Source organism: Otolemur garnettii, unplaced genomic scaffold, assembly GCF_000181295.1.
Source record: "Otolemur garnettii isolate 467f Iridium unplaced genomic scaffold, OtoGar3 scaffold00003, whole genome shotgun sequence".
Classification (NCBI taxonomy): Eukaryota; Metazoa; Chordata; class Mammalia; order Primates; family Galagidae; genus Otolemur; species Otolemur garnettii.
The window spans coordinates 780,072-792,367 of record NW_003852398.1 but is presented as its reverse complement, the minus strand read 5'-3'; the positions used below and the strand labels follow the sequence as shown (position 1 = coordinate 792,367).

General features: G+C 43.0%; 1 protein-coding gene across 1 annotated transcript in view; it reads left to right on the top strand.

The window, feature by feature from the left end:
* FAF2 (Fas associated factor family member 2) overlaps positions 1-12,296 on the top strand; it is an 84,015-nt gene that overhangs the window by 65,637 nt on the left and 6,082 nt on the right. Inside the window, exons 9-10 of the mRNA XM_003781911.3 lie at positions 3,377-3,548; positions 4,132-4,275. Of these exons, the coding sequence (XP_003781959.1) occupies positions 3,377-3,548; positions 4,132-4,275 (316 nt within the window). The remainder of the gene's footprint in view (positions 1-3,376; positions 3,549-4,131; positions 4,276-12,296) is intronic.

Sequence of the window (12,296 nt, the reverse complement as noted above, 5' to 3'; positions counted from 1 at the left end):
CTTGGCATTCTACCGAGGGTGACAAAGTAAGACTGTCTCTAAAAATAATAATAATAATATACATGGAGAAAATTTTTTGCATGGATTAAAATTTATATTCCAGGCAGGTGTGGTAGTTCACACTTGTAATCCTAGCACTCTGGGAGGCCAAGGTGGGTGGATTGCTTCAGCTCACAAGTTCCAGACCAGCTGAGCAAAAGTGAGACCCCCCATCTCTACTAAAAAATAGAAAAACTGAGGCAAGAGGAAAACTTGAACCCGAGTTGGAGGTTGCTGTGAGCTATGATGCCGGGGCACACTACTCGTTGTGACAGCTTGAGAAACTCTTGTCTCATCAAAATAAATAAATAAATAAAATAAAATTTACATTCCTGGAAGTGTAATTTCAGGGTCAGACAATATAAATGTATTTAAGGCTTTTGATTATAATAACAAAATGCTCTCAAAAAAGTTACACAAACTTAAATTTTATGAGACGGCTTGACACCCGTAGCTCAGTGAGTAGAGCGCCAGCCACATACACTGAGGCTGGTAGGTTCGAGCCAGCCCGGGCCTTTAAACAACTATGACAACTACAACAAAAAACATAGCCGGGTGTTGTAGCAGGTGCCTATAGTCCCAGCTTACTAGGAGGCTGAGGCAAGATAATCACTGAAGCCCAAGAGTTTGAGGTTGCTGTGAGCTGTGATGTCACAACACTCTACTGAGGGCAACATAATGAAACTCTGTCTCAAAAAATAAATTAATAAAATAAAAAATAAATTTTATGAGAAATGTTCATAAAAACACAGGATAAAATTCTGTCAATATAATATTTTAGCTGTGTATTTAAGAAATCTATAGGAGAGGAAACTTTCTAGGGAACCAGAAATGTTATGTCTCAATTGGAATGATTGTTACGTGGATACTTTTATCAAAATTCATTGAATTGTACATTTAAGATTTGTGTATTTTACTGCATATAAATTTTATCTTGGTTCGGCGCCTGTGGCTCAAGTGGCTAAGGCGCCAGCCACATACACCTAAGGTGGCGGGTTCGAATCCAGCCTGGGCCTGCCAAACAACAATGACGGCTGCAGCCAAAAAAAATAGCTGGGCATTTTGGTGGGCACCTGTGGTCCCAGCTACTTGGGAGGCTGAGGCAGGAGACTCGATGGAGCCCAGGAGTTGGAGGTTGCTGTGAGCTGTGATGTCACAGCACTCTACCCAGGGACACAGAAAATTAAGATAAATTTTTTTTTTTTTTTTTTTTGAGACAGAGTTTCACTTTGTCACCCTTGGTAGAGTGCTGTGGCATCACACAGCTCACAGCAACCTCCAGCTCTTGGCCCGGATCCTCAAACTATGGCCTGCAGGCCACAGGCGGCCTGTTGGGTGTTTTTGCCACTGCTGCCTATCCTGCTTAGCAGCCAACTCATCCAGGGCCCGCAGTCCTGCCCACGAACAGTCTGAGGGATAGTGAACTGGCTCCCTGTTTAAAAAGTTTGAGGACCCCGGGTAGGCGATTCTCTTGCCTCAGCCTCCCAAGTAGCTGAGACTACAGGCGCCTGCCACAATGCCCGGCTATTTTTTTGTTTGCAGTTTGGCCAGGGCTGAGTTTGACCTGCCACCCTTGGTATATGGGGCCGGCACCCTACTGACTGAGCCACAGGCACCGCCCATTAATTTTTAAAGAAAGTATAAAATAGGAATATCTTATCTCATTAACCATTTTGATTGGCTGAATATTCTTTGTAAGAGAAAACAAAAAAATTGTAGGACAGAACAAAATAAACCACAATGTTAGAGTTTTTCTCTTTGATTGGTGAAATTCTAAATAATATTTTCTGCATTTTTCACATCTTCCACAGTGTGTATATTGGTGTACATGTATAGATTTTGGTTTTATGAAAGCAACATGGGCTGGGCACATTGGCTCTCACTTGTAATCCTAGCACTTTGGGAGGCCAAGGCAGGATAATTGCTTGAGGCCAACAATTTGAGACCAGCCTGAGCTAGAGTGAGAGCCCATCCCTACATAAAAGCAGAAAAATGATCCAGGTTTGGTGGCATGTGCCTGTAGTCCCAACTACTTGGGAGGCTGAGGCAGAGGGATCACTTGAGCCCAGGACTTTGAGGTTGCAGTAACCTATGATAATGCCACTGCACGCTAGCTTAGGTGACAGAACGATAACTCTGTTGCAAAAGAGAATGGGCAGGAAAGTGAAAAAAGGAGGAAGGAAATGAAAAGAAGGAATGAAGGGAAGGAAGGAAGAGAAAGGGGATGAAAGGGAAGCAAAGAAAAAAGCAAAGAAACAAAAATGCAGTAACACAAAAGATTATTTACCTGTAAAATATGATGCTGATCACTTTTTTTTTTAAATTGAGACAGAGTCTTACTTTGTCACCCTCGGTAGACACAGCAACCTCATCACAGCTCTCAGCAATCTCAAACTCTTGGGCTCAAGCGGTTCTCTTGCCTCAGCCTCTCTAGTAGCTAGGACTACAGGGGCCCTCCACAACGCCTGGCTTTTTTTTTGTTTGTTTGTTCGTTCGTTTGTTTAGCAGGCCCTGGACCAGTTTCAAATCCACCAGCCCTGGAGTATGTGTCCGGTGCCCTAACTACTGAGCTATGGATGCCTTGACACTTCTTAATAATACTGTATTACATTTGTTAGACTGTAACAAATGGAAAAGGGGGGGCGGTGCCTGTGGCTCAGTGAGTAGGGCACCGGACCCATATACCAAGGGGACCAGGATCAAACCCGCCTTGGCCAAACTGCAACAAAATATAGCACTACTCTGGAGTCTAAGGCAAGAGAATCGCCTATGCCCAGGAGTTGGAGGTTGTTGTGAGCTGCGATGCTGTGGCACTCTACTGAGGGTAACAAACTGGACTCTGTCTCTTTTAAAAAAAAAAAAAAATTAAAAGGGGAGAGGAAAACTTGCCGTTTGTTTTTTTTTTTTGTAGAGACAGAGTCTCACTTTATCGCCCTCAGTAGAATGCCGTGGTGTCACATAGCTCACAGCAACCTCCATCTTCTAGGCATAGGCGATTCTCTTGCCTCAGCCTCCTGAGTAGCTGAGACTATAGGCGCCTGCCATAACGCCCAGCTATTTTTTTGTTGCAATTTGGCTGGGACTGGCACCCTACCTACTGAGCCACAGGCACTGCCCCTTGCCATTTCTTTTTATGCCAAATTAAACTAAAGAAAAAAGACATCTCGTTCAGATTCTGCCACGGTCTGCATTTGGAATCCCTTATGATAATAGTGTGAAATAGTCATCTGCCAACATTGTGAACATTTTTATCCCCACCCCACCCAAACCCAAAATTCAATATAAGAAAACAGAACTTTGTGAGATTGCTGTTTTCCTTCTGTGCTTTCTTCCAAAGGGAAGAAAGAAACCAGACCCAGGTGCTGAGACAACAGCAAGATGAGGCCTACCTGGCCTCTCTCAGGGCTGACCAGGAGAAAGAAAGAAAGAAACGGGAGGAGCGGGAGCGTAAGCGGCTGAAGGAGGAGGAGGTGCAGCAGCAAAAGCTAGCAGAGGAGAGACGGCGGCGGGTAATGAACCTGTGTCTTCATTCATGTGACTTCCAAACTGCTGAGACTTTGTCATCTTTGTCTTAATAAGTGTGAAAGGAAAGAACTAGATGTTGGGATTGTGGGTGATTTAAATTTTCCTTGCCATTTAAATATTTATTCTTAGTGTTAGCTGATTTGGCATGGGCATTTTATTTGTGTATTGCCACTTACTTTTAACCTAACTGATGTCTTTTAGTAGCCATTCCCCTTCTTCTCTCTCTGTCTCTCACCCAGTACATTGTAACCAGCAGGCCTCCTTGCTCAGCCCTCCATGTAGCTGGGACTATAGGCACAGCTCACCCAGCTGTGCCTATAGGGACCAGCACACCCAGCTCCCATTTTCTTTTTATTCAGATAAATACCTAAACATAGTCAATAAATAATATGTAAGGTGCAATAATATTTTGAATTAGGCTGTTTCTGACTTTTATGAAGAGGTTTGTCTTATAGTATTTAATTAGTTGTTAATTTTTTTTCTGACTGTATCATAAACCTACATGGTCACTGTATTTCTTGTTTCCTGTTTCCCTATTTGTGCCACATTTACTTTGTGTCTCTACAGAATTTGCAGGAGGAAAAGGAAAGGAAGTTGGAGTGTCTGCCCCCTGAGCCTTCCCCTGATGACCCTGAAAGTGTCAAGATCATTTTCAAATTACCCAATGATTCTCGAGTAGAGAGACGGTTCCACTTTTCACAGTCTCTAACAGTAAGGACCACCTAAGTTGTGTGAAGTATATGTAGCCTCTGGGCTGTAGATTTGAAAGCTTTTATGGACTTTTGAGAATCTTGTTAGTGTTATCTGCTGCTTTGATAAACAGGAGAGGAACAGAAGGAAAGAGGGATGGTTTTGACGTCAGCATATACCAGAAAGAGTGCAGTGAACTGTTGTAGGTTCCTTGAATTCTAGCTGTCAACTCAAAACAGTTTTTAAAGTTTTTAAATAGTAATATTTGAGCTCTGCTAAGAAAAAAGGTAACTTGGGGCGGCACCTATGGCTCAGTGAGTAGGGCGCTGGCCCCATATACTGAGGGTGGTGAGTTCGATCCCGGCCTCAGCCAAACTGCAAACAAAAAATAGCCAGGCATTGTGGTGGGCGCCTGTATTCCCAGATATTCCAGAGGCTGAGGCAAGAGAATCACCTAAGCCCAAGATCTGGAGCTTGCTGTGAGTTATGACACCATGGTACTCTACTGAGGGCGACAAACTAAGACTGTCTCTGAAAAAAAAAAGAAAGAAAGAAATAAAAAAGGTACCTTATAGAAAGCACCACAGAAGATTTATGTTTGAGGGGCCCTTCCGTGCTTTCATCTTACCTTGGTTTCAGAGTCCCACCAGAGCTCCTACACTATAGAAGAAACTCTGTCTCCCAAAACCCAGAAACACTGGAATTATGCATCTGTATATAAAGTACAGGGTATCCCAAAGGTAGCCCATAAAATCACCATACATTGGGAAATTGTAACTAAATACACCTTAATTAATAAAATATTCATTACATAATTTTACAAGGAGGTAAAAATATAATTTATAAATTTTTTTTTTTTTTTTTTAGAGACAGAATTTCACTTTTTTGCCCTTCGTAGAGTGCTGTGGCGTCACAGCTCTCAGCAACCTCCAGCTCTGGGGCCTAGGCAATTCTCCTGCCTCAGCCTCCCAAGTAGCTGAGACCACAGGTGCCTGCCACAACTCCCGGCTATTTTTTGTTGCAGTTTGGCCAGGGCCAGGTTCAAACCCGCCACCCTTGGTATATGAGGCCAGCACCCTACTCACTGAGCCACAGGTGCCACCCATATAATTTTTTTTTTCAAGAGACAGATCTTGGTATGTTGCCCAGGCTAGTCTTAAGCTCTTGGCCTCAAGTAATGTTCCCACCTCAGTCTCCCAAGTAGCAAGTCATCACACTCAGAATAGAAGCCCCACTTTGTGAGGTTACTTCGTATGTTTGATATCCATGAAATTACTTAGAATTGGGCCTAGCTTGTAGTAAGCACTCAAATAGTAATTATTGTCTTTGGGATATGTAACCAAAAGAAAGCTGTTTTTTTTTTTTGAGACAGAGCCTCAGACTATTGCCCTGGGTAGAGTTCTGTGGCATCACAGCTCACAGCAATCTCCAACTCTTGGGCTTAAGTGATTCTCTTGCCTCAACCTCCCAAGTAGCTGGGACTACAAGTACCCGCCACAGTGTCTAGAGAGCATCAAACTATTGCCCTGGGTAGAGTGCCATGACATCACAGCTCACAGCAACCTCTAATCCTTGGGCTTTTAAGCAATTCTCTTACCTCAGCCTCCCAAGTAGCTGGGACTACAGGCACCCACCACAATGCCCAGCTATTTTTTAGTTGTAGTTATCATTGTTGTTTGGCAGGCCTGGGCTGGATTCCATCCCGCCACCTCTGGTGGATGTGGTTGGCACCTTAGCTGCTTGAGCTACATGTGCCGAGCTGAAAGCTTTTGTTTATATTAAGAATTGGTGTGTTGCCTTTCCAAATGTACAGCTATGTTAGGTTCTGGTGTTTTCTTTATCACCTGAAATAATCAAGGGTAAACTTCATAATAGAAAGGAAGATGTGTTGTAATCAAATGAGGCTGGTAGCACATTTATTACTTTTCATTGTTTAACTGGAGAACATTGGGCAAGTCACAGAATCTTTTACAGGGCCTCAGACTTCCTATTTATAAAATGGAAATACACTCTGTCCTGTAAAATAACTTTAAGTTGGTTCAGCACTCATAGCTCAGTGAGTAGGGCACCAGCCACATAACACCAAGGCTAGCTGGTTCAAGCCTGGCCCAGGGCTGCTAAACAACAATGACGACTGCAACAAAAGTAGCCATACGTTGTGGCAGGTGCCTATAGTCCCAGCTACTTGGGAGGCTGAGGCAAGAGAATCAATTAAGCCCAGGAGTTGGGGGTTGCTATGAGCTATGATGGCACAGCGCTCTACCAAAGGTGACATAGTGAGACTCTGTCTCAAAAACTAAATAAATATAAAAAAATAATAACTTTAAACTAGAGAAATGTACTGAGCTGGACACTGAAGAGATTATACACATACAGGTGAGGGAGACATAGTTCAGAAATGCATGGAGCTTTCTGGCCATAGATGATATAAGACTCAAAGAACTGGCTCGGCGCCTGTGGCTCAAGCGGCTAAGGAGCCAGCCACATACACCTAAGGTGGCGAGTTCGAATCCCCAGCCCGGACCCGCCAAACAACAATGATGGCTGCAACCAAAAAAATGGCCGAGTGTTGTGGCGGGTGCCTGTGGTCCCAGCTACTTGGGAGGCTGAGGCAGGAGACTCGCTTGAGCCCAGGAGTTGGAGGTTGCTGTGAGCTGTGATACCATGGCACTCTACCCAGGGGGGTAACTTGAGGCTCCGTCTAAAAAAAAATACTCAAAGAACTTACAAAGAATAAAAGTATGAAGCATCTTGGTGAGAGAGAAGCAAATAGCTTCCTAATTTTATTTATCTTTCTTTTATAAATTTATTTATATTGGGGAAAATGCTCGTGTTTCTAACTTCAGATTTTTTAATTGGCTAATGTGAATATGCCTCACATAGTAGGCGGTTAGGAAATGTAAATTCCCTTCCCCTGTGTTTCTGACTACAGGTTTGCATATGGATTTTAGCTTACCTATTCACTAGCGATTGTGCTGTTGTACACCTGAGCTCTATGGAACTTCTTTTTTCTTTTCTTTCTTTTTTTTTTAACGCAGTGTCCTGGGGAACTTCTTAAAGTTTCTACTCCCATTGCTCTGATAGATAAAACTGTATGCAAAATTTAACCAAACTTTACTCTCCTGAGAGTGTTAGAGGAAAAATCTGTTAGAATTGTGGAGGACAGGCTGGATGTGGTGGCTCATACCTATAATCCTAGCACTCTGAGAGGCTCAGCCCAGGGGATTGCTTGAGTTTAGGAGTTTGAGACCAGCCTGAGCAAGATTGAGATTCCATCTCTGCTAAAAATATAAAAACTAGCCAGGCATTGTGGTGGGCGCCTATAGTTCCAGCTACGTGGGAGGCTGAGGCAAGAGGACTTCTTGAGCCCAAGAGTTTGAGGTTGCTGTGAGCTAAGATGACACCACGGAATTCAACCCAAGGTGACAGGTTGAGACTGAGTTTAAAAAAAAAAAAAAAGAATTGTGGCGTAGAATAGGCCTGTGCTAAATGATGGATAGACACAAGCATAAGAAATGTAAAGGACATTGGAAACTAAGAAGTAGGCAAGATGGAAAGGGGTGAGGGACAGTGAACACTATCCAGGTGATGGGCAAACTGAAAGCCCTGATATCATCATTATACGGTGTATCCATGTAACAAAAACATTTAGTCCTCCTTAATATTTTGAAATTTAAAAAAAAAAAAAGCCTATGGCCACAGGTACTATCATTAACTATCTAATCCTTAAAGACTTAAATAGATTTCTTCACTAAAAGCTATTTAAAAAAAAAAATCATGACCACCTGAGACTAAAAGTAATGCTTGGTCATAAATGGGGCTTAGAGTTGGGGAAGAAGTATTAAAGAGAATTACACTGTGGTGCTGGCCTGGAAATTTAACATTTGCAGAGAAAATTACGTAAAACCAAATAGTAATTGTTTTTAGTACTCTTGCAGACCCTGTGTCATCTTATTATAAACTTAGGCCTTCATAAATAATCTCAAGAAGTGACATTGGGTTAAATGCTAGGATAAAAAAGGATAAACTACAGGAAACTAGGTCCTATGCATTTATTTTTTTTTTTTTTTTGAGACAGTCTCAAGCTGTTGCCGTGGGTAGAGTGCTCTGGCGTCACAGCTCACAGCAACCTCAAACTCTTGGGCTTACATGTTTCTCTTGCCTCAGCCTCCCAAGTGGCTGCTACTACAGGTGCCAGCCACAATGCCCTGCTGTTTTGTTATTATATTTGTTATTGCTGCTTGGCATGCCCGGGCTGGATTTGAACCCACCAGCTCTGGTGTACGTGGCGGGAGCCCTAGCTGCTGAGCTACAGGCGCCGAGCCACCTGACTTTCTTTTAAATGAATGAGAAATCCAAGTTATACTCAGCCTGGAGGTAATTTTTCTGTTCCTTACAAACCAAAATACCAGTTTTGTACCAATGTTTGAAATTCTTAAACAGTGACTAAAAAAGAAACAAGTGTTGCTTCATTTTCATGAAACCTTTGTTAATTTCATACCAAGAATATGTTGGTGCAAATCTGACTGATGCATCTCAAGAAAAGGAGAGTGAACATTAATGGTAATTGCAAAGAGTCAGAGAAGGCAACTGAAAATGATTAAGGTTGATAGACTAAAATATGAAAAGTCTATAAAATCATGAATGGATTAGATAAGAGGAACGTGGATTTATTCCCTAAATTCTGGAATTGTAGCCCCTTAAAATTCCTAAAGAGGTAAGTTTAAGACAGATAAACTTACCCAGAGGGGAATAAACCCAGAAAATTCATTATTCTGAGAGGTATGATTAAAAGAAAATAGAAGTAGATTCTTCCAAAAAAGGAAGAATAACTTGAATGGTGTGTTTCTCATCTTTGAGGTTGACTTGAAAGAGAAGAGCAGTCTTTGTTAGAAGTAAAGTGCTAGGGAACCACCTGTGGCTCGAGGTGCCAGCTCTATATACCAGAGATGGTGGGTTCATACCTGGCCCCGGCCAAAAACTGCAAAAGGAAAAAAAGAAATGAAAGTAGAGTGCTAGATGGGGAGGGACACAGAGCATGCCTGCTCCTAATGTGTAGCATTAAGAGACTGGAAGAGACAACGGTGGCCTGTCCACAGGTATTTCACTGACAGTTTTAAGTTTTAGCAGTGTGAAATTCTCCTGATGTTGCCTCCCTTCTCACTAAGGATTTACCCATGTCTTGTCAGAGTCATAGCAGGGTGAGGAGGTCATTGCCATACAGGGGAAGTCCACATAAGGGGGGTATGTACAGGAACATCAGCCTAAGTAGCTCAGGAAGGGGTATCAAAGCTAGAACAGGGCAAGGAGGGTATATATAGGAATTCACCAGTTTGTGGGGTTGGGGAGGAGGAAGTAAAGTCCTGATTTTTTTTTTTTTTTTTTGAGACAAGAGTCTCACTGTGTCACCTTTGGTAGAGTGCTATGGTGACACAGCTCATAGCAACCTCAAACTCTTGAGCTTAAGTGATTCTCTTGCCTCAGCCTCCCAAGTAACTGGGACTATAGGCACCAGTCACAACACCCGGCTATTTTTTGTTGCAGTTCTCATTGTTATTTAGTTGGCCCAGTCCAGGTTTGAACCCACTACCCTCGGTGTATGTGGCTGGCACCATAACCAAGCCTAAAGTCCTGATTTTTTTCTTTTTCTTTTTATTGTTGGGGATTTATTGACAGTACAAGAAACCAGGTTACACTGATTGCATTGTTAGATAAAGTCCCTCTTACAATCGTGTCTTGCCCCCAAAAGGTTTGGCACACCAAGACCCTACCCCCTCCCTCCTTCTCTTTCTCTGCTCTCTCCTTCCTCCACTCCCATCGTGTCATGTCATTAATTGTCCTCATATCAAATTTGAGTACATAGGATTCATGCTTCTCCATTCTTGTGATGCTTTACTAAGAATAATGTGTTCCACTTCCATCCAGGTTAATACAAAGGCTGTAAAGTCTCCATTTTTTTTTTAATGGCTAAATAGTATTCCATGGTATACATATACCACAGCTTGTTAATCCATTCCTGGGTTGGTGGGCATTTAGGCTGTTTCCACATTTTGTAAATTGAGCTGCAATAAACAGTCTAGTGAAAGTGTCCTTATGATAAAAGGACATTTTTCCTTCTGGGTAGAAGCCCAGTAATGGAATTGCAGGATCAAATGGGAGGTCTAACTTGAGTTCTTTGAGGGTTCTCCATACTTTCTTCCAAAAAGGTTGTATTAGTTTGCAGTCCCACCAGCAGTGTAAAAGCGTTCCCTTCTCTCTACATCCACACCAGCATCTGCAGGTTTGAGCTTTTGTGATGTGGGCCATTCTGGCTGAAGTTAGATGGTATCTCAGGGTGGTTTTGATTTGCATTTCTCTAATAATTAGAGAATGATGAGCATTTTTTTCATGTTTGTTAGCCATTCATGTGTCTTCTTTAGAGAAGGTTCTATTCATAAAGTCCTTATTTATATTTATTTATTTTTAAATTTTTCTTTCTGGTATAGTTCTAGGTGGGTGAAGTTTTGTTTTGTTTTGTTTTTTGAGAAAACACTTTGTTGCCCTCAGTAGAATGCCGTGGCATCACAGCTCACAGCAACCTCAAATTCTTGCCTCAGTCTCCCAAGTAGCTGGGACTACAGGTGCCCACCACACCTGCCTATTTTTAGAGATGGGGTCTGTCTCTTTCTCAGGCTGGTCTCAAACCTGTGAGCTCAGGCTATCCACCTGCATTGGCCTCCCAGAGTGCTGGAATTACAGGCATTGAGCCACCTTGCCTGGCCTTGTACATATTTTTTATATGTAGATATAGGTGTAGAGATGCACGTACACACAGCATTCTCTAACCCAATCCACGAAGAGTGTCTAAGAGCAGCAACTCCCCAATAGCAATAAGCACACATAGCAGCTAGATCTTGACCTTTTTATTTTTGTATATTTTTTTAAGACATTCTCACTCTGTGCCCTGGGTAGAGTGCTGTGGTATCCTAGCTCACAGCAGCCTCAAACTTTGGGTTCAGGTGATTGCCTTGCCTCCACCTCCCAGGTAGCTGAGACTATGGGCACCAGCCACTTCACCTGGCTAGTTTTTCTATTTTTAATTAATTAATTAATTAATTTTGAGACAGAGTCTTGCTATGTTGCCCTCAGTAGAGTGCTGTGGTGTCACAGCTCACAGCAACCTCAAACTCTTGGGCTTAAGTGATCCTCTTGCCTCAGCCTCCTGGGTAGCTGGGACAAGTGCCTGCCACAATGCTGGGCTATTTTTAGAGGCAGGGTCTCACTCTGACTCAGGTTGGTCTTGAGCTCAGGCAAGTCTTGAGCCTCAGGCATTCCACCTGCGTTGGCCTCCCAGAGTGCTAGGATTCCAGGCATGAGTCACTGTGCCTGGCCCCTGTTTTTCTATTTTTAGTAGAAATGGGGTCTCAGTTTTGCTCATCATGATCTCAAACTCGTGAGATCATGCAATCCACCGGCCTCAGCATCCCAGAGTTCTTAGGATTATAGCCATGAGCCACAGAGTTCATCCGATAATGGTATTCAAAAGTCAAGATCTATGGGCGGTGCCTGTGGTTTAGTGAGTAGGGCATCAGCCCCATATACCAAGGGTGGTGGGTTCAAACCCAGCCCTGGCCAAACTGCAACAAAAAGTATCCGAGCATTGTGGTGGGTGACTAGCTACTCGGTGGTGGTGGTCCTAGCTACTCGGGAGGCTGAGGCAAGAGAATAGCCTAAGCCCAGGAGTTGGAGGTTGCTGTGATCTATGATGCCAGAGCACTCTACCAAGGGCAACAAAGTGAAACTCTATCTCAAAAAAAAAAAAAAAAAAAGTCAAGATCTAGGTGTTGGGCATGGTGGCTCATGGTCCCAGCTACTTGGGAAGCTGAGGTAAGAGAATCACTTGAGCCCAAGAGTTTGAGGTTGCTGTGGGGTATCATGCGATAGCCTTCTGCCAGGGACAAGAAAGTGAGACTCGAAAAAAAAAATAGCCAGGCATTGTTTCAGTCGCATGTAGTCCCAACTACTCGGGAGGCTGTGGCAGGAGAATCACCTAAGCCCAAGAG